The 21,061-nt window shown below is 33.5% G+C and overlaps 1 protein-coding gene and 1 pseudogene across 5 annotated transcripts; one reads left to right on the forward strand and one right to left on the reverse strand.

Annotated features, from left to right (window-relative positions):
• Positions 1-2,939: 2,939 nt before the first annotated feature.
• Positions 2,940-10,671, forward strand: LOC124832092 (uncharacterized; annotated as a pseudogene).
• Positions 10,672-14,332: 3,661 nt separating this feature from the next.
• Positions 14,333-19,866, reverse strand: WCRKC2 (WCRKC thioredoxin 2). Of its 5 annotated transcripts, none has more exons than XM_047306217.2 (5): positions 19,487-19,865; positions 18,043-18,117; positions 15,417-15,475; positions 14,731-14,748; positions 14,333-14,654 (listed from the first exon to the last, which is right to left on the reverse strand). In XM_047306217.2, the coding sequence occupies exons 1-5, from the start codon at positions 19,774-19,776 to the stop codon at positions 14,626-14,628; spliced, it is 471 nt and encodes a 156-aa protein (XP_047162173.1). In that variant the 5' UTR covers positions 19,777-19,865; the 3' UTR covers positions 14,333-14,625. The 5 variants fall into 5 exon arrangements, with proteins under 5 accessions (XP_047162173.1, XP_047162171.1, XP_047162172.1 ...); XM_047306215.2 differs by having other exon boundaries at positions 15,409-15,475; positions 19,487-19,863; XM_047306216.2 differs by lacking the exon at positions 18,043-18,117 and having other exon boundaries at positions 15,409-15,475.
• Positions 19,867-21,061: the final 1,195 nt, after the last annotated feature.

Below are 21,061 nucleotides of genomic sequence, written 5' to 3' on the forward strand. Positions count from 1 at the left end.
CTGTGGTGCTATTTTGGAATATAAGTTTCAGTGAAAGACTTAGGTTATATAGACATAAAAGAACTTTGGTACAATTTAGGAGGTCAGTCAGTGGTGCCAGATAGGTTAGAATTATTGACTGATGATAGGGGTGTTATGCATATGCTGAATATAGCAAGGTTAAATGATGAAGTTCATTTGTACGTGGTTCATAATACCATGGAACCATAGATAATAGAAATGATTGATTGGGTTGATGGTGATGGGGTTGATGGTGATGGGGTTGATGGTGATGTTAATAATGAAGTTGATGTTGCAAGAGAAGTGGAGGGTGATCCTGAGGGTGAGGTTGAGGGTGAGGCTGAGGTTCAGCCTGAAGTTGGAACAGAAATGGAGGAGGGTCACTGTGAGGATGAGGTTGAGGTTGAGGGTGAGGCTGAGGCTGAGGCTGAGGTTCATCCTGAAGTTGGAATAGAAATGGAGGAGGGTCACTCTGAGAATGAGGTTAAGGGTGAGGGTGAAGTTGCTAAACAGATTGAGCATGTGGAGGATGGTGAAGTACATCATGTAGAGGAGGTTGAGGTACATGATGTCAATGATTTTGAGCTGGAAGATGTAGAAGAGGATGAGATTGAGGATGATCGTGTGGCTGAGGATGAGGGTGAGGATGACGCTGGAGATGATGGTCAGTATGAAGAGGCTGGAGATGATGGTGAGGATGAGTCTGTGAGTGAAGATGGTCAGGATAAATGTATACGCATTTAAATACTTGATTGCAATTCCACCTAGGTATGTAATCACTTTTCTCCAAACCTTATTGTGCTTTTACTGTTATATTTGCTTTGACAGTTTTATTTACTGACATTTTAATCTTCCAGGTTTTGGTCAAGATCTAGATTCAGTCCTAGATCACAATCAGACACTCTTGTGAACAACATGTGTGAGGGGTTCAATAGTGTGCTAGTTAGTAGTAGGTGTAAGCCACTTCTCAATGTTAGAAAACATTAGGGTTTACATCATGAAGAGATGGGCTACGAACAGGACAAAAATGGGTTTGTATCAAGGTTCTGTGTGCTCTAAGGTTCTCAACAGATTTGAAAAGTAGTCATGGTTAACCAGATATTGGTTACCAAGGTAACTTCACACCCACATTTAATTTTTGCTCATCATTAAGAACATGTTGCTAACTGTGTTGTCATTTTTGTGCTCATGACAGATGGTCATCGCATCAATTATTTGAAGTCTTAAATTTGGGGAGCAATTTGTTGTCAATATTGAAAACAAGGACTGCAGTTGTACAAAGTGGTTAATAACTAGAATTCCTTGCACTCACGCAATAACCACAATGAAATTCTTAAATTTAAATGCAGAAGACTACATTGGCCATTGGTTTAGGAAGTCAACTTATGAATAGACTTACAACACCATCATTTATCCTATTAATGGTCAACTTGTCTGGGACATAACTTCATATCCAGATGTATTACCCCCAAAGAAGAGGACAATGCCAGGAAGACCCAAGAAGAAACGAAGACTAGGGCCTTGGGAGTTGAAGAAGAATGACATTGAATTAAGAAAGGGTGGCAGCAAAAAAACTTGTGTTGTCTGCAAACAACTTGGACACAACAAAAAATCATGTCCACAACGACCTACAACACAATTTGTGCCTCCACCAGATGTGTCTGCTGACCAACCTACTCAACAAACACAACTCACAATCCCTCCACCAAGAGATGTGCCTATTTCTCAAGAGTCAGCTGAATGTCCTTGTGATGAATGAAGTCATATTTAATCTTAACTGTGATGAAGGACCAATGTATTATCATTTTTTTTTTGTGTAATGTGTATTGCTCAAGACATATTTAGTGATGAAAACAATGTAGTATAACTTTTATTTTGGTCTATGTGTACTTCATGAAGACATATTTGGTGTAATTTGTATTGATGAAGTAATATCAGGTTTATTTTCTTATGTTATTGACTGAGTAAGATTGATGAAGTAATATCAGGTTCATTTTCTTATGTTATTGACTGAGTAAGATTGATGAAGTAATATCAGGTTTCTTTTCTTATATTATTGATTGAGTAAGATTGATAACATAATATCAGGTTTCTTTTCTTATTTTAATATCAGATTTGTTTTGTTATCTTATGCATTGAGTAAGACAAACTTGCTATCAGGTTTTTTTCTTAAATGATAATGAAGTCCACTTTTTATTCAAGTTGTCATCATATGTTTATGATATTTAACAAAGTTGTTTTCTGATGTTACCTTTGCACTTCCTTTAACAACTACAATCCACATGAAATTTCATTAATCAAATAAGACAATATTAAACATCATTACAAGTCAACTTTATATTTAAAACAGACAACAACATTCCAAACATCCTTCCAAAGATCAAATTACATTCATATAAACCTACTTTCATCGTACTTTCATCAACCTAGTTTCATCAACATTGATATCACAATTACATTACAAACACATGTAACAAACCCGATTGAGACCGAAAAAAACACGATGACCCACTTGAGATTGGCACACAAATATGAGGACCAAATGAGGGTTTAAACCTATTATTTTTTATTATTATTAAAAAATATATTTAAACCCCCGGATGATCCTCATATTTGTATGGGAATCTCAGTTGGGTCCTCATATTTGAAACTATCTCAATTGGGTCATAATATTTGTAAAATTGAGCCAATTTTACCATATCCGTTAAGTTGTCCCCAATGCTGTTAACTTGAGATGAGCTGTATTTTTTTTATGGTCTGATATTGTGCGTTAAATTGAATGAGTGTTGTGTTATGCTTCTTCTTCCCTCCAACCAATGATCACCTTTCACCTCTTTCACTCCTCCACCTAAGTTGCTTCAACCGAAGTTTGCAAGTTACAACTTTTTCTTTCAATTCTAGATTCTATCACAACATAATCCATTATCTTAGTCAACACAATGAGCAACCCAACCCTTATAGGTCCACCTGAACTCTACATCGCCGAACCCACCGCAACCCTCGCCTAAACAATCCCCGACCCAGCTTCAATCCCAACAGTTACATGCACCACTCCAAGTGACCCCTTCATGAACCTAATGGTGTTCGCATTCAACACCACATCAACCCCAAACATGACCTTGATGGAAAATTTATCCCCAACATTTCTTACCACGGGGAACCCATGTCTGGACTTCTTCTTCCACGTGGTTCCTGACACCCCACCAGCGACCCTCCTCCAAAGACTCCAACTTGTGTGGGCCCTCACTTCATTGCCACCACCCCAAAACCCTCGCTGCTAACATTCCCTCCCTCACTGACTTTGGATACTTCAAGGACCTCCCAAAAATCCTTTACCTCCTTCTATAAGGTTCCGATCCCCGGGAAATTCAAAAAAGAGAGTGGTGCAAGGAAAAACTGTGGTGCAAGGCAAAATGGCGGATGATCAACAGAAGAAAAAAACGTAGGACTACTAAGACGCAAAAGGGGAAAAGGGAGGCTTTGAATGAAACAGTCGACGCGGCAAAGGAGAAAACTGAGTCTTCCGAGAAAGAACTTTCACATGTTGCCAGAGAAGAGAAAAGGAAGGCATTGGCGAAGAAGCTTGGTTATTGTTATACAAGTGACCCAGATTTTCGATTCCTTCATGATTGCGTCTCTCATCATTTTGCCAAGTGTTTAAGGAAGGATCTCAAGTTTTTGAAATCTGGGTCGGTGACGAAAATCAGTCTTGCCGTAAAATGGTGTCCCTCTGTGGACTATCTTTCGATCAACAAGCTTTGTTGTGTGAAACAATTGTGAAAAGGGTTTTTCCTCGTGAGGAATATAATGAGTACGAGGGGGTTGAGGAGGCGCATTATGCTTATAGAGTTCGCGATTGGTTGAGGAAGGAGGTGTTGGTGCCTTTGAGGAAGGGTGTTGGAGTTGCTTGAGGTGTTCATAGGGGACAATCGTCGGGATTTGATTCCTTACAATAGGGTTGCTTCTGTGGCTATGGAATTTTATAAAGATAAGTTTTTGAAGCATGACAAGGAGAGGTTTGAGGCTTACTTGAAGGATGTGAAGTTAGGGAAGAGTACTATTGTTGTTGGTGCTTCGCTTCCCCATCGGATCATAAGGTCATTGGATAATGGGGATTGCGAGGATGTGACTGAGTTGCAGTGGAAGAGGGTGGTTGATGATTTGAAGAAGAAAGGGATGATGAAGAGTTGTTTGGTTGTTTGTGATGTGTCTGGGAGTATGGATGGGTTGCCCATGGAGGTGTGTGTGACATTAGGGTTGTTGGTGTCTGAGTTGTGTGAAGATCCTTGGAAGGGGAAGGTTGTGACTTTTTCTAATGACCTTAAACTTCATTTGATTAAAGGGGCTGATCTCAAGTCCAAGAAGGAGTTTGTGAAGAACATGGATGTGGGCTGGAACACTGATTTTCAGAAGGTGTTTGATATGATCTTGGAGGTGGCTGTGAGCGGGAATCTGAAACCGGATCAATTGATAAAGAAGTTGTTTGTGTTTAGTGACATGGAGTTTGATCAAGCCTCAACAAACCCTTGGGAGACTGATTACCAAGCAATCACTAGGAAGTTTGGAGAGAAAGGGTTTGGCGATGTGGTGCCTCAGATGATTTTTTGGAATCTGAGAGACTCTAAGGCCACCCCAATGCCAGGAACTCAGAAAGCAGTGGCATTGCCCTGTGGGTTTTCTAAGAATTTGCTCACATTGTTATTGGACAAGGAGGGGGAGCTAAACTCCGTAGAATCCTTCATTTCTCTACTCTCTTTTTTTTTCCTTCTCAGTCTTTTACAATGTTGTCTTTGGACAAACACTCACGCAGGGGAAGAGGAGTTCGACAAACGCCGACGGCGGCGTTTTTTAGTTTGAGAGGAAGAAAGTGTGTGTGTCTAGGGAGTGAGAAGGAAGCAGTTTGGGCGGAGGAGCGGAAGAGGTGAAAGGTGATCAGTGGTTGGAGGGAAGAAGAAACATTACCGCCACGTGGATTTGATGATTCTAAAACACATCACTCATTCAATTTAATGCATAATGTCACACTATAAAAAAAAAATACAGCTCAGCTCAAGTTAACGGGTGTTTGGGACAACTTAACGGATAGAGTAAAATTGATTCAATTTTACAAATATTATAACCCAATTGAGACAGTTTCAAATATGAGGACCCAACTGAGATTCTCATATGAGGACCATCCGAGAGTTTAAACCTAAAAAATAAACACACGTTCTATGATGTATGTGCTTTCATTGGTAAGAGTTTCCCTGTTTCCGTGTACACAAAATTTTTTTCAATATTACATCTAAGTTTTCATTTCAATTAATTGTTTTTAAAATTTTAATTTTTCTTACCGTTTTTTTTAATTTAATTATTTTTTAAAATTAAAATAATGTTTTATAATAAAAAATTATCTACTAAATAAATAAAATTATTTACAACTGTGAAAAATATCTATATTTATTTTTATAATCATAAGTGAACACACATCCTATATTATATTACATATAAGAGAGGTTTTCCTTTGGTACACATGTTTTTTCTCTTCTTAGTTTTAGTTTACGTATTCTCTTTCTAATTTTACTCTTTAAGTATTTTTTTTAATTAAAATGATTATTTTACAAATTTTATGCTTTTTTTTAATTTAACTATTTCTTTTTAATTTGACCATTTTTTTAAAATTTGGTTATTTTTTGAATCAAAATAACTATTTATAATTTAAAAATTATTTAAAAACAATTACCCATAATAAAATTGTATTAAATTTATTTATCACAAATAAGTGAGATTCCTTCTTGTGTACATTTTGTTTCCAATTAAGTATTATTTTAAAATTTAAATAATTATTTTATCTATTTTACTCAATGATCTTTTGAATTTAACTTTGTTTATTTAATTTGATTTTTTTTTCTAAATCTAAATATTTTTTAAATTTAATTTTTGTTTATCATATAGCGCAAGTGTTTATATATATATATATATATATATATATATATATATATATATATATATATATATATATATATATATATATATATATATATTGATTTCTATTTTTATTAATTATTTTAAAATGGTTATTAGTTTTTTGGATTTTGAAGTGGTTTTGACTTTTTTAATTTTTGTTTAATTTAGTCTTTTTTTCGTGATAGCGTATAAATCGTTAACGACATAATATCCACATAGTGAATGACGTGGCTATCACATCATCTTATCTTCTTCCCAACATCCTTAACTTCATTGTCACTGCATAATCGGTCATCAAATTCTCCCTCCCCCCTCCCACCGTCATCTTTTTCCTCATACTACATCGCACCGTCATCTTCTTCCTCATACTACATCCTTGTACTATTATCGTGAGACAGTCAGCATCTTCTTCAAGCAAGCCGCAAATCGCAGATCTGCAACCTCAAAAGCAACTTGGAAAAAACCCTAACTCGTGCACCAGAATGCGAGAACCTCTACGCCTAGCCACCCAAACCAAACATGAAGTCACCAACAGCACAACCATGAACCACTACAGAAACCTTTATTAGCCACCACTTCCTCGCATCACCAACAAAAATCACGACGAAACCCTAACAACATATTTTGTGCCTCCTCTATACAAAACCTCATTGCGAGTTTGAACCTACAAATCAAAAAGTCAAAGACCACAAATTGAAAATGAAACCCAACATCTCCATCATTGCAACTTGAATCAACCACGACAAGGCACCATTTTTATTCAACCACCACAAATTCGCATAGCCGTGAAACCCAACTCGTGAATCATTATCGTGATCAACCATGGAAGCATCAAGAACCACGAAACCCTTACATCAGGCACCTGCAAACATAATCCCCAAACTAGACCAGAGAATTTCAAACTAAATCGTTGCAACAAGAAATCCATCTTCACACCGCCATGGAAAGCCAAATCATGAACTAGAAAACCCTAATTGTTTCACTGCCATGGCAACCACGTTAGACAAAATGGTAGTCACATCATTCACCTCACGTGGATATTGTGTCATTAACAATTTAGACGAAAAAAAGACTAAATTGAACAAAAATTGGGACCACCTTAAAAGTCTGAAACAGTCGATGACCACTTTCAATGAAATTGACGAAAATAGGGATCAAAATATGTATTAAACCTAAATATTTTGATTTTATTCTTATTAATATAACTTTTTATATTTAAATTTTCTATCTACTAATATAAAGGAATTCTTTTTTATAATTGCAATAGTTTTTTTATACACATTTTATTGTTGATTTTATCTTTATTAATATAATTATTTTATCTTTTAAATTTTATATCCATTATTTTATAATTAATTTTTTAGGAATATATTTTTTATAAATTTAATAACATTAAAGTAATAAGTGGGTAAAAGATACATTAATATTCGCTCAATTACGAATGAGGGACGAGTATAATATTATCTGTATGCATCGTGATTCGTTATCCATCTAAAATTATAATTTTATCCTGAATTTGTATTAGTTATCCTCTGTTCTCATTTAGGTTTTTCATCTTTCTATTTATTAGGTGATTTATCCTCTGAATTTCTCTCGTTGTCTAGATTTTCTCCACCACATTACACTCTTGTTGCAAATAGTTCACCGCAAGGTATAGTGGCATCATTGTTTCTCACAAACAGATGCTACTCATTTGGTTATAACCATTGTGATAGAACGCCCAGATGTTTTCAACAAACAAGTCTTTCGAAAGGACCTAAACTCTCCCACCCATTTTCCCCTTAAACTTCGAAAATTGACACTACCAATAACCTAGACACAAACTACTTATACTAGTATGTTTTACAAGGTTACAAATGTAAGAGGGTATGTTTTCTACTTCTAATAAGCTTGACATCCCAACTCGGTAATCTGCTTGGCATCCCAACTCGGCAACCTTGCTTAGCATCCCAGCTCTGTATCCCAGCTTGGCAACACGGCTTGGCAACAAGATCAACAAAAAACTGATAGAATATTAATACCCCGCCCTTGAAGTTCCATGGAACCTATTAATACCATGGCCTTGAAGTTTCACCTTGTTCTCAAGGTGAAACTCTAGAAATTCTTTGGTGATGACGTCTATAGATTCCTAGTTATTTTCACTCTCAGAAAGTTGTTGCCATTTTAGTAAGACTTCCATTTCACCCGCTTCATTCTGACGGGTGCATGTTGATAGGGGAGCAATATAAGTGTTAAACTCAATCCCTGATGTGTTTGGCTTTTTATGATGACAACACATTGATTGTAACAACACATATATGTTTTCATAAAAACAACATAAATGTGCATTTGTGATTAACACATGTGTTGGTATGTAAATGTTTCTTTATGATTGATACATATGATGATATGTTGTCTCGTCTGCATACTTCTATGATCATAATTGGATTTATATCTATTGTATGCAAACTAAATGTTTTGTGTGATAAAACCACAAGCACAAAGTAACTCTATATGAAATAATCGATTACAATGATGTTGTAATCAATTAAGTTCATGAGATAGCTTATGTTTTAAATTGTAGTAAAACAACAAATTTTAACCGATTACATTAGTGTAAAATTGATTAAAACTCGTGTTTTTGCAAACATCTTTTTGAAATGTGTTGTGATGAGTTTTGTGTTGAAAATGTTTTCAAAATGCCTAACTGTTGTACTTAACCGATTACACATTTTATGTAATCAGTTAAGTTTTTTATACTTTGAAAAATGTTTGTTGACAAGTCTTAACTGTCTCAACGGTCATATTTTTATATGTTTTGACTTACATGATATAGTAAATCGATTACATTATGTGCCTAATCTTTTAAATATGTTTGAATGTTTTTTAGGTGTAACTCTATTACTAATGTAAAACCGATTACATTATTATAGTAATCGATTAGATTGCGTCTGTTATGAGAAAACTATAAATTGACGCATTGCACACTGCTCTATAGACTTTTGATCATTCTAAACTTTCATATCTAATACTTTGTGAATTTATAAAAGAGATACAAATGTGCTGAGACGCTCCAAGAAACAAGATACACAAGAGTTGATTACCTTGAAGGATTCTTGAAGAACATATTTGGGTTTTCACTACTGATCAACTATTGACTACTGAGGTGTAGTCTTGATTGATCATATTTTGTTTTTAGCAATCTTGGATTGTGTGGTTCCCTGTGCGTTCGACCAGGAAGAAGAGCGAGGAGTTCTTTGAACTTTGAGAGGTGTCTCAAAGGGTGACTGCAGAAGAAGATTGTTCTTGCTACATGATTGTGTTGTTGGCTATATTAGATTAGTGAGTTAGAGAGGTGGTTACATTTGAGAGGTGGTCTCTGTAAAGCCTTATTGTAAAAACTCATATCTTTATAGTGCAATTGGCTTTCAATCTCAGGTTGATTGAAAGGACACTGGATGTAGGCATTAAGGTCGAACCAATATAACTTATCTCTTTTATTTTCATTGCATGCACTTTATTGCTTGGATTTCAAGATAGATTAAAGATCATTCTTAGTTTGCGAAAAGATTGAAAAGTAATTGTTTTTATTGATCACCAATTCAACCCCTCCTCCCCTTGGTAAGAGAAACTAGCCATTTATTTTCTTACAATTGACACCAGAACTGGTTTTCGAAAATTACTCAAAAAATAATCGATTACATTTTTTGTGAAATTGATTAATTGATCTTGATGGCCTCTGTTTCTCAAACTTTGGTGAAGGTGCTTCTACAAACAGACCTCCTTTGTTTGCGGGAGAAAATTGTCCTTTTTGGAAAATAAGAATGAGAATTTTTCTTGAATCTGTAGATAAGGGCGTATGAGATGTTGATTAATGGTCCTTTTGAGCCTACAATATTAGGTGATGGAAAACCTATTTTGACAAACTTTTCTGAGTGGAATCAAGAGGAAAATAGAAGGGTCAATATGATATAAAAGCTAGAAATGTTATTTCTTCTACACTTACCATTGATGAGTTTTTCAGGGTATCAACGTGCAAAAGTGCAAAGGAAATGAGGGAAGTCCTAGAAGTGACTCATGAAGGGACTGATGAGGTAAAAAGAGTTAGAAAGAATTCTCTAATCCAAGAATGCGAGATGTTCAGGATGAAGGCTGGAGAGAATATCTATGATGTGTAGAAAAGGTTCACCCACATAATAAACCATTTGATTGCACTTGGCAAAGTATTTGAGAAATAAGAGATCAACATAAAGATCTTGAAAAGTCTTAATAGAAGCTGACAACAATAGTCATATCTGAATCAAGAGATCTTACTAATATGAATATGGCTACTCTTTTTGGAAACTCAGAGAATATGAATTGGAGTTGGAAAGACTGAAAGAGGAAGAGGAATCTAAACAAAAACATTCTATAACTCTCAAAGCGATCAACAAGAAAGCCTCCAGGAGAAATGAATATGATGATGATTCTGATACAGACATTCCAAAGAAAGAAGTGATGAACATGATGGTAAAAAAATTTACTAAGTTCATGAAAAATAGAAATATTGTATCTGAATTTGCAGGCAATTCTAGAGTAGGCAACAAGAAAGGAAAATCTACAACTTTTACATGTTATGAATGTGGAAAGGAGGGACACATCAAACCTGACTATCTAGATTTGAAGATGAAGCATAAAGCTGATGAGAAGCACAATCAAGACAGAAGGAAGAATAAGCAAAGAATACATAGCATGGGAAGACTGTGATTCAGGAGGATCTTCAAGTGATGAAGATGACCAAAGCCTAGAGGAGGAGACGAATTTGTGTCTCGTGGCTAGATCAATTAACTCGGAAAGCAACAACAGTTTCGAAGATGAGCCTATTAAGGACAAATACTATCAACTGTTGGATGCATTTCAGGAACTCCATAATGAAGCAATGAAACTTCAATATAAGGCTAATCGACTAAACTCTGAAAGAAGAGATTTTGAATACTGAATCAATAACATTGTTGAAGAAAATGATAAGCTAAAAATTGAACTTGACAAAACTTTACAATCTGCTATAAATGTTAAATTTGAAATTAAAGTTGTTGAGAAGGATTGTAAAGATTGTCATGCTCATATTGAAAAAATTGAATATCTAACTAATACACTGACTAAATTTACTCTTGGTAGATCTAACACAGATAACAATTATATTAGTATCCGTTGAGTTATGTTTTGAGAACAAATATCATACTATCCGTACAGTAGATATTACACGTCTAAAATTGTAATTTTATCATGAAATTTTCTTAGGTTGTCTTCTCTTAATTAGGGTTTTTCCATCTTTCTTATTATTTTTGCAATTTTCTCTCCCATTGCTTCCCATCTAGATTCTTTCCCACACCATATCACACTCTTACTACGCCTCAGGCCACATCACGTCATCATTTCTCACAAATTTGTGCTACTCATTTTGTTCTAACCATTGTTTTGTTTTCTCTCTTACTTTTAACTTGTTTCTTCTAGGCTTAATACCCTATTTTGTCCCCAGTTTCGCTCGAAAATGTCAAATTAGTCCATCCTTTAAAAAATGCGTCAATTACGTCCTCACTTAATAAAATTTGCATCAATGAAATCCCTTCCGTTAAATCCGTACAAACGACTTTACTTAACAAGAGAGAAAAATAATTAACGCCGTTTGTGCGGATTTAACGGAAGGGATTTCATTGATGCAAATTTTATTAAGTGAGGACGTAATTGACGCATTTTTTAAAGGATGGACTAATTTGACATTTTCGAGCGAACTGGGGACAAAATAGGGTATTAAGCCTTTCTTCTACTATCATTTTGTACCACTATTTTTGCTAAGATCTTTCTTTATAAAATTAGTATTTAATTAGTTTGATTTAATTTTTAAGTTCATGTAATTGTTACATTTTAGATTTTTCATATTGAATTGTTAAGATGGTTTATAATTTTTTATGTTTAACTTCTTTTCTATCTCACTGGTTACCCTTGCTATTTAAGCACAAAAGACTTCTCTAGAAAAAGAAAAAAAATCTCAAGGCTAAGTTAAAAGTTGATTGATGACTATACTAGTTGTTTGATGCAAGGTTCACACTTTTTAAAGTGGATAAAAATATACAATCTTCCTTCCTCTTAAATATTTTCTTCATGCATAGGTGAAGGATTCATGGTTATAATTTCTTGTTTAAGTTAATCATTTGACAACGAACTATTATTAGTGCACTTATGACTTCAACATTTTTTTACATGGACTTGTAACATTGATGATGTCTCTCATGAATTTGCCTTACTAAATTCATCAATGTTCTTGCGTTTTCCTTGTATAAGTATTTAAAAGGATCATTGAAAATGTGTGTTTCATCAATGTTCTTGCAAGGTAGTGTTTTCCTTATATAAGTATTTAAAAGATCATTGAAAATGTGTGCTTATAGAGTGTGTTTCACATGAATACCTTTCTTAAAGGGTCATGACTTTCTTCTAGCATCATATGACTTGTTGTCTTCTTACTTTTTTTTTCTATGATGCAAGCTTTTGACTCTTCACCAAATTAGAGAATTTCTTGAACATCTTCTCTTCTCTTGATCTTTTTCTATAAAGATTGGAGTTGTTTGTTAAAGATATAATCATATAGCTTATATGAAAGATTACATTTAACAATAATGTTTATCTGGTTAAAGGTTATCTAAAAAGACCACATCTACTTTTGTCTTTTTTTATAAAGACTTAGTCCAAGTCATAAATAAGTATCACTACATTAGACATAAGACTATTTTATTTATGTTTATTAAAACTAAGGTGCAAATGACAAGACTTTAAAATATTTAGAACTTTTATCTTATGCTAGCTTATCTAAATTTTACCTTAATATCCTATCATCCATTTAATATGGTTTATTTTGAATAAGATTCAACTAATATATTCCCATTCATTTGCCCAACGAGCTTTAACCCACCCTTTTGATTACGTCATAAAGAGTAGGTCAAAATTAACTTCCGCTCCAAAGTGAAGAAAAGGACCTAATCTTCAAATTCTTCAATGGTCTAGTCTTGTGAGATATCCCTTCTTGGATTAGTCCTTCCCACTTTCCATAAGGATCAATGGAGATTACTATATGATTCAAATGTAATTAACAGAAGAATGACTCCAATAGTTTATCTTACTTAAGTGAATAGTAAGCATATAATGAAAGTAGGCTATTATTAAAATGGGGAAGTTTTTTATGAAGTTAATCTTAGAAGAAGAACCTTAGGCTTCCGAAGGAAAACTTTATTGGCTAATAATGATGATTAGAATTTCTAACTTGCAATTATGCCTCAAATGTTGCATTAACCTAATTAGAATTGTAACTTGGACTTTCAATGAATTGAAGAAATAAGTAGCCATATTGCACTAACTTTCTTCAGGCCACGTCATACAGAGAGAGAAACCCAAAGAAAATTCCAGGCCAGTGGTGACAGATTTGAGTGCTTCAGATCAATAGTGCTGAAGTTGACACTAAGGTATAAGGTTGATTTGCAGGATAAGTTTGGTGATAAGATTTGTGACCGAGTGGAAGGAAAATTGTGGCTTGGTTCAAAGTTTGGTGCAACTCCACTCCACATACGACTCAAATGCTCGTGCCATTCATTGACTTGGTTGTGACTTTGAATGTTAAGTCTGGTTTCAAACTGTGTCCGCTTTCTCTTGGATGCCATGCAACTTTAATAAAGTACCCATGTCAAATTCCAAGTTGTCCTTTGGCCTAAACCCGAGATGCGCCACTAGCAACCTGCAACGTAGACTTAACAACCATGTCACTTAATGGAATGGAAAACTAATCTTTTGATATACAAGGGAGAAAAACGTAAGAAGGAAATAAGAAGGTCGAGTGGAAGTAAATGAGAAATTAAAGTTGTTTGTTGGGACAAAAATAGGAAGGAGATCAGAAGAGAAATATATGAATATTGAGTAAGTACAATAAGCTCCACCATTTTTGAAATTATTTCTCTTCAACTATACAACCAATATTATTTCCACCTTCACTCATTTTCTCCTATCATCATGTGGAATGATAATAACTTACGCACCGAAGAGAGAAAATAACATTCACAATGACTATGATCATTCGAAATCGTGTGAGCTTAACATTCAAAACAGATAAAGATAGCAAAGGGTACCTTTGTGCATTAGAAGGTGATAACAGGTCACCAAGAAATCCATCTCCATGCAATCTTGTTACATTTGAAGGTGGTCTTCACATGAACAGTCCTAATTTGACAATTGTTTTTAGAGCTCGTGGTGTAATTAACTAGCTCTAACTCTCATCTTTCGTATTGGGGTATACATCAAATATTTGACAACAGGCCACTTATCCTCATCTCATACACCTCAAATGTTTAACATAAGAAAGTAAGGAAAAAACCTTCAGAAGAAGAAACTATAAACTTTTAAGTCTCATTCATTAAGACAAAGATTCGAATATCAGGAGATATCTCACATTACCTCAACTATAAGGATTTGAATACCTTTTAACGTAAGTAAGATACTTTAAAAGTAGTTGTTTTAGGTAAATAAAAAGGAAAAAAATAATGCAGTAATGTAAAACCAATTAATAAAATATATCAAAATAGCGGAAAATAAGTCCACTTCACTAAAACTTGTCACTCATTCTCAATCATCTCCTGAATCTCACTTATTACTATATGTGCTTTATGGCCACCAATAACTTCAGCTTGTTTCTTGCTGTCTTTCCACAGCTGCAACAACAAACATTTAAATCACTGACAGAGAAGAATATAATAAATTTATCAAATCAAACAAAAATGTGCTTACTTGTATGGTTGGCATTTTCTGCAGTAATTGAGAGCCGACAACATATGAATACATGACAAATGGAATCTAATAAGTATCAAGATAAATGTCTACATAGCAAACTTAGTTGAAACGAATATAAAAATGGTTGCATATCAATTGTTTGACTAATCAGGTAGAGGTATAATGTAATTATCATATATTGCTAGTGAGAGGTCAAAAAAACCACAAATTTTCCTCAGCTGCTCCTGAGTAAAGCATTCAAAGAACAAACAAAAATAATCATAACAAAAGCCTTTCCCATTAAGTGGGATATGGATTGAAATTCAAATAACATCATTGTGCTGACATGTTTTCAGAAAGTCCATTTAGACAAAAGCCTCATGATCAACTCTTCTTTCTAGGACTTTGATTGGTCTTCTCCAAACAATATATTAATTAAAGATACCAGAACATTTTCCCAAAGCACAATGCATATGATGTAACTGCATAATTTAATGGAAACTAAAAATATTCATCCAACGAGTTTGAATATAGGTTTTCCTAACAGGCACACATGATGTACCCACATGGCAACATCTGTTCATGGAAAGACATTGATAAATTCATGATGTAAAATATCAGACAATTTTCAATACATTACCCTAAGATAACAATTGAAGGAGAAAGAACATAATGGGGAAGCTACGAGAAACTCACAGTCACACCTGCACGAGCAACAAGTTTGTGTGAAACTGTATTAACATCTACACTGTAGAACTGCAACCTGCATGATATCCACATTAACAAATCCTAGATTAATGCGTTGATAAGCCTTATCACGTATTATTAAACAAAGTATGAATTAAAATATCATAACATAACCAAACAATTCCACATGCGAGGTATCATCTCTATGTTCTAAAATACAAATACCTCAGTAATGTATTAGTTAACATCTTGTGCATCAACCTAGATTCAGTAGCTTATGAGTAGCTTACAATCATTATAATACTAAACACATCTCAAAATATCAAGCAGCTACATTGATGTTGTAGTTATTGCAGTCAATTTGATCTACAGTTAACATTTCTAGATTTTTAGCTTAAAGCACAGGTAGAATAAAATGGACCATTTATACACAATATGCATCGCTTCTCAATTACTCTATTTGAAGGCAGTATTTGAGCATTACCATCCACCATGAGCTGTATCTATTGTCCGTACTAAGTTCACATGGAATTCCATTGTATATTAGGTTTTCATTTTGTTACTAAGTCAGAACCAGTTCTGTCCAATCCCATGTTCATTTCAGGTTAAGTCCTTCTGTTACATTTTAGGTATGTCATGACCCGGTCTTTGGAAATGATAGAGCTTGCTGCTAGTGAGGGCTAGATGCCCCAGCCTAATAATGTAGCTGGTGACATTTATCAGTCAGTTTGAATCTGACAATTGGTGGTTCAGATTTTGGTATATCAGTAGAACATTTATATAAATAATAAATTTGGTCTCAATTTGGAGAGGGACAATATAGCTCTATTTTGAAAAAAAAATAGGACTAAGGACTAAATTCAATCTGAGAGACATATATAAGAACTAAATTGAAATCAAGACAATGACACTCTGATACATGGCATTGCCCTGTCACGTGGTACTGATAGTGTCACATATCACATTAGAGACCTGACACATGACAACAAAAGTTTTTGCAAAAAAAGTTTAAAAAAAACTAAAAAAACCACAAATTGACACATGACATGTCGTTAAAGTCGTTAGTAATTTTGTTTTAAAAGGACCTAATTGAGACACTTTTTCAAGAGTTAGGACCCAATTGAAACTTTTTCAAACACAGAAATCAACTTGAAACTTTTTCAAACACGGAAATCGACCAAAGTGGGGACCAAACAAATAATTAAGCCTAATTATCTTATTGTAGTTCCATGACTTGGGAGAAGCTATAGTTGTTGTGTGTCTTCGATGAAAGTGGTTCAGATGTAGCTTTGCCATTTTTCATTGCAGAGATTCTAAAAAAATTATCAGGGGATTTGTACTTTGTAGTTTAGTTGTAGTTAGCTGTCTGAAATGGTTTCAAACAGAATTAAGGAAAAAACCAGTGCTTCTTTAATGATTTCAAGTGTCAGTTGAAGTTATTGGGTTGATCTCTATTCTGCTCTCAAATAGGTGTGGATTGAAACACTTTAAGCACTAGTACACCGTGAGTTACTTGTATGAAATCCAGTTCTAAAATGACTAGGTTGGGATTGAGGGGATAACTGGAGAGAATGGTCAAGAACTACAAAGTCTGGGTCATTGTCGATCTGTACATGATAGGACTGATAGTATGCCAAGAAGAAAGCTAGACCAAGGTTGAGGAATGAGGAGAGTAATGGTCAAGGATCTCTGATAGTTATCTGCCAAGGACATCAACAAAATCTTATTATTCCATGGGTATGAAATTAGCATGACCTCGTTGGTTGAGAAGGCCTGGGGCTCTTTTAAGATTTTGGCATTATTTGATTTTAGTTTTCGGAGAATATCACATCCCATTCTATGCTTGATAATTAGTACAATAGGGTAAAGCATTACAAACACGTCACACATATACAGCACAATTTATTAAAAGAAAAAAACTGCAAACCCTTTCTCAAACTTTTGAAAGCATGAAGTTTCATACCTTTTTCCTTTGCTATTACAACTTCTGCAGACAAAGTTGTAAACTCTCCCTTACTTCATTGCTTAAAATTTAGAAAACAAACATACGCACTCATTAATTTAGAACTTTCCTAGTTTCCTATTTTAAAAAAAACAAATATTCCACCTATCTCAGCATTAATAGATTATTATAGTCAATTTGAATCTACCAATAAAACAGTAAAGTATGAATGAATGTGAAAACAGGAATTTGGGTGAAACCCAATATTCTGTTTTGTTCATATTTACTTTAATATATTGCAAGTTTAATAAGCTTCAGCTTTAAAATACTAATCTAGATTCATTAGTATATTTAGCACATCTGTGATGTCAATCAAATACACAAGTCCTAGACTAAAACCTCTAGTTAAAGCACTTATAGGTAAATAAGCTGGATTGCATGCAAACATGCCACAATTTCTCCAAAGACTCTTGCTCAAAAAAAGAGATTTATGTTTCAAGACGTGCTTTTATAGACTATACTACATTAAATAACACCAGACGTGCTTTTCAATCAACGTTAAGGATTATAAAAGAAAACTCCCTCACATTGGTCAATGTAGTATAGTCTGGATTCCATTAGGTCAAGCACACCTATAAATGATCGATAAGCTCAGAAATTATTCTAGTTCTGTAGATAGAGGAAAACAAATCTAATCTCACCTTGGATAATAATCTGCTGCCAACTTTTCCAATTTTGGTTTTAAATATATACATTTTCTGCACCAATTTGCCATCCTACAAACCAGATAATCTCACCTCAAAGGCCATAATGGTAAAATAAAGATTCACTAATCAGAAAAATGAAACAAATAAGTTTATCTTTTATGTAATGCACAATACTATACATCTATTCAAGAAAACAAAAACTCAGATTATGGAGAAACCCATTCAAAGATGCCCTTCACCTACTAATAAAGGACTAAAATTTGTGCTTAAAAAATTGCACAGCTATCATTTGTCAAACAGACAAGCCAGTGCCCGATTATTACATAGCCTCCTCTATCCAAGTGCGTCACTAGTTGATTTTTACAAGTTAAATTCTGAATTATTAAGATTGCTTTTGTTCACATAAACTAATTTTAGAAAATACAAATTAAAAAATTGCTATTATTAATGATAATTTGGACTACACAAACCTGTAAGTAAAAACCGTGGTTTCACTACCTCAAAATGTAGTTTGATTAACATATTCACTTAAACCAAAAAGAAAAAACAAAATAGATTGAGTGATGCTCAATTACTTCTAGAAAATCTTTCTGTAAGGCCCACAATTACAATAGACCAGGCTCAAGGAGCACATTACACCATACACATTCATATATCTTGTTATTTTCCCTTTGGATGAAATCTCTCTCCCTAAATAAGATTGGCAAATACTTCTGTTTCCCTACAAAGCTCCTAGCCTGAAACTTGAAAGATCAGAAGTTTCAAAAAGGAAACAACAATCCAAAAAGTCATGAATAACAATAAAAATAGTTTAATTTTGATATACTGTTATTTTAAGGTTTTTACTCCTCTGAACCAACAGAAATCACCTTATAACTTATTTTTATTTTTATTTACTCGTTATAAAAAAATACAAAATGACAATTCACGAGGTTCCAGATTTTCCTGAAGAAAGGTATCCTCATAGCTACAAACCATGACACTGATTTCCCAACTCAAAGCAGAAGAACAAGCACCAATTTCCATCAATTTAAGATTATATAACATGTAACATTTGCTCTCTTTTTTTTCAATTTGGAAGCAGACTCAGTCATGGAAAGTAGGAAAAAAATCAGATTTTGGGGAAAGTAATAAGAAATAGTTTCTACAAATTACTTCATCATTTTCCTTTTTTTTTTCAGTAACAGAAAACCATAATTTATAAACAATAAAACGAAATTCCCTTGACCAAAACCTAAAATTAAGTTAAAATGTAAAAATTTAAGAAAAACTAAACAAGAGAATGTCTACAAATTAATTTATCCAGAAGTTAAGAGAAGTCAAAGTCTTTTTTTCTTTCATATTTTTCTCAAGTTGCTAAGGAAAGACTCATCTAAACAAAAGCATAGTAAAGATTTGAAGAAAAGGCAAAAGGAGTCTTAACGAAGAAGGAACCTACCAAACCACAACGACAGCTTGGTGGAGCCTTTGAGCCTGGTCGAGGAGAAGATCAAAGTGGGTTTCGCTTGAGACAGGTTGAAAGAAAAGGGAAACAGGTTTTCCTTCCTCTTGCAAAGACGCTTGATGACTGAACCGAACCGGAGAGATTTGGCGCGCGCATCCGCAGGAGACGGAGCAATGGAAGCCGAAGCTGAAGCGGAAGCAATGGAGGGAGAAAGAATGTGTATTGATCGTTGGGGTTTTCCAGGAGAGTGGTGGTAGTTGAAGAGTGCGAAGATGGTGTGACATTGCAGAACGAGAACGGAAAGCTCTGAAAGATACAAAGAGTATTGCTTGGTCAAACCCGACAAATAGTGCAGCCAGCACAAGGTGGTGTTAGAATTTAGTTTATATCATCATTTTCTCACTTTCTCAAAATCAGTTTATTTCAAAATATCTAACGTGATAATATAGTTTTAAGAAAAAACTTTTAAAGCAATAATTTTATATTAATGATGACTGAAAAATAATTGTGTTTTTTAATAAAAAAAATGTAATAATATTGTACAAGAATCATATCCACTTGTAAATCATGAACATTGTCTAATTATATTTTTTTTATTAATGTTAAATAATGAAAATGTTTTTAAAAATAAAAGAAAAATAATTTAATGTAAAAATAATATAAAGGGACATATAAAAAATAATATCTCTTTTATATAGTATAATAGTATAGATAACTATTATATAATGTTACCTTTTACCATCATAATTATTTTAAAAGCTAAATTAATTATAATTTTAATTGTTAAATAAAACTTTAGAAAGATCTTACATGTCCTATATTTCATCATTTCTAGTTGATCGATTATAACGAGGTTTAGGCCTTATTAGGATAAACTTTTCTTGAAGCATTTTGTAGATGAGCTTCGTTAAATATTTACGTGTATAATGTTAATTTTAAATTAAAAGTTTAATTAAATTTTAAGTTTTCTTATAAATTTAAGTGTTTTTAATTAAATTATTGTTTTAAACAATTATTTATTAAATAACTAAGTTTTTTTTATATTTTTGAATGATTATTTGTTATTAAATGTTTTTTGGATTAACATTTTTTCATTAGGCCAAAAGTTATTAGTTACAACTCTTTTTATTTAGGTTTAATTGTTTTGTTTGTCCTTACTTTTATTATTGTGTGTCAACTTGGTTTTCATTTTTAAAAAAGCATCAATTTCGTGGCGCATCAATGAAATCCAATTGTATTGATGATGTTTAAATAAATAAGGTTGACTTATTTGTGAAACTGTATTGTGCATATTTTGTTGTAATGATATTGTTGGGGGATATTTATTGTGACGTGTAAACCAATAAGAGGATGACGTAGAAATTTTACAATTAGGGTTTAGGTTTGGGAAAAAAATTAAATGTTATAGAATTAGGTTTTCGAACAAAGAAAACAAATTTGGAGATTTCTAATAAAGGAAGACAAATTAAGTTTGTGATTTGGAACAGAAAAGAATATGATTTATGATAAAAAAAAAGCATCGCATTTGGAGATTTCGAAGATCGAAGAAGTGAAACTGCAAAATCAACT

This window comes from Vigna umbellata, chromosome 8 (genome assembly GCF_029865625.1).
Source record: "Vigna umbellata cultivar VRB3 chromosome 8, Vumbellata_1.0, whole genome shotgun sequence".
Classification (NCBI taxonomy): Eukaryota; Viridiplantae; Streptophyta; class Magnoliopsida; order Fabales; family Fabaceae; genus Vigna; species Vigna umbellata.

Excerpts from the sequence above, each read along its gene's own strand:
- WCRKC2 (XM_047306215.2), bottom strand. The coding sequence starts at position 19,776 with ATGTCACACCATCTTCGCACTCTTCAACTACCACCACTCTCCTGGAAA. Across the intron at positions 18,118-19,486 it reads CAAGCTGTCGTTGTGGTTTG|GATGGCAAATTGGTGCAGAA; the intron begins GTAGGTTCCTTC and ends TCTGGTTTGTAG. Across the intron at positions 15,476-18,042 it reads GCAGCAGATTATTATCCAAG|GTTGCAGTTCTACAGTGTAG; the intron begins GTGAGATTAGAT and ends GATATCATGCAG.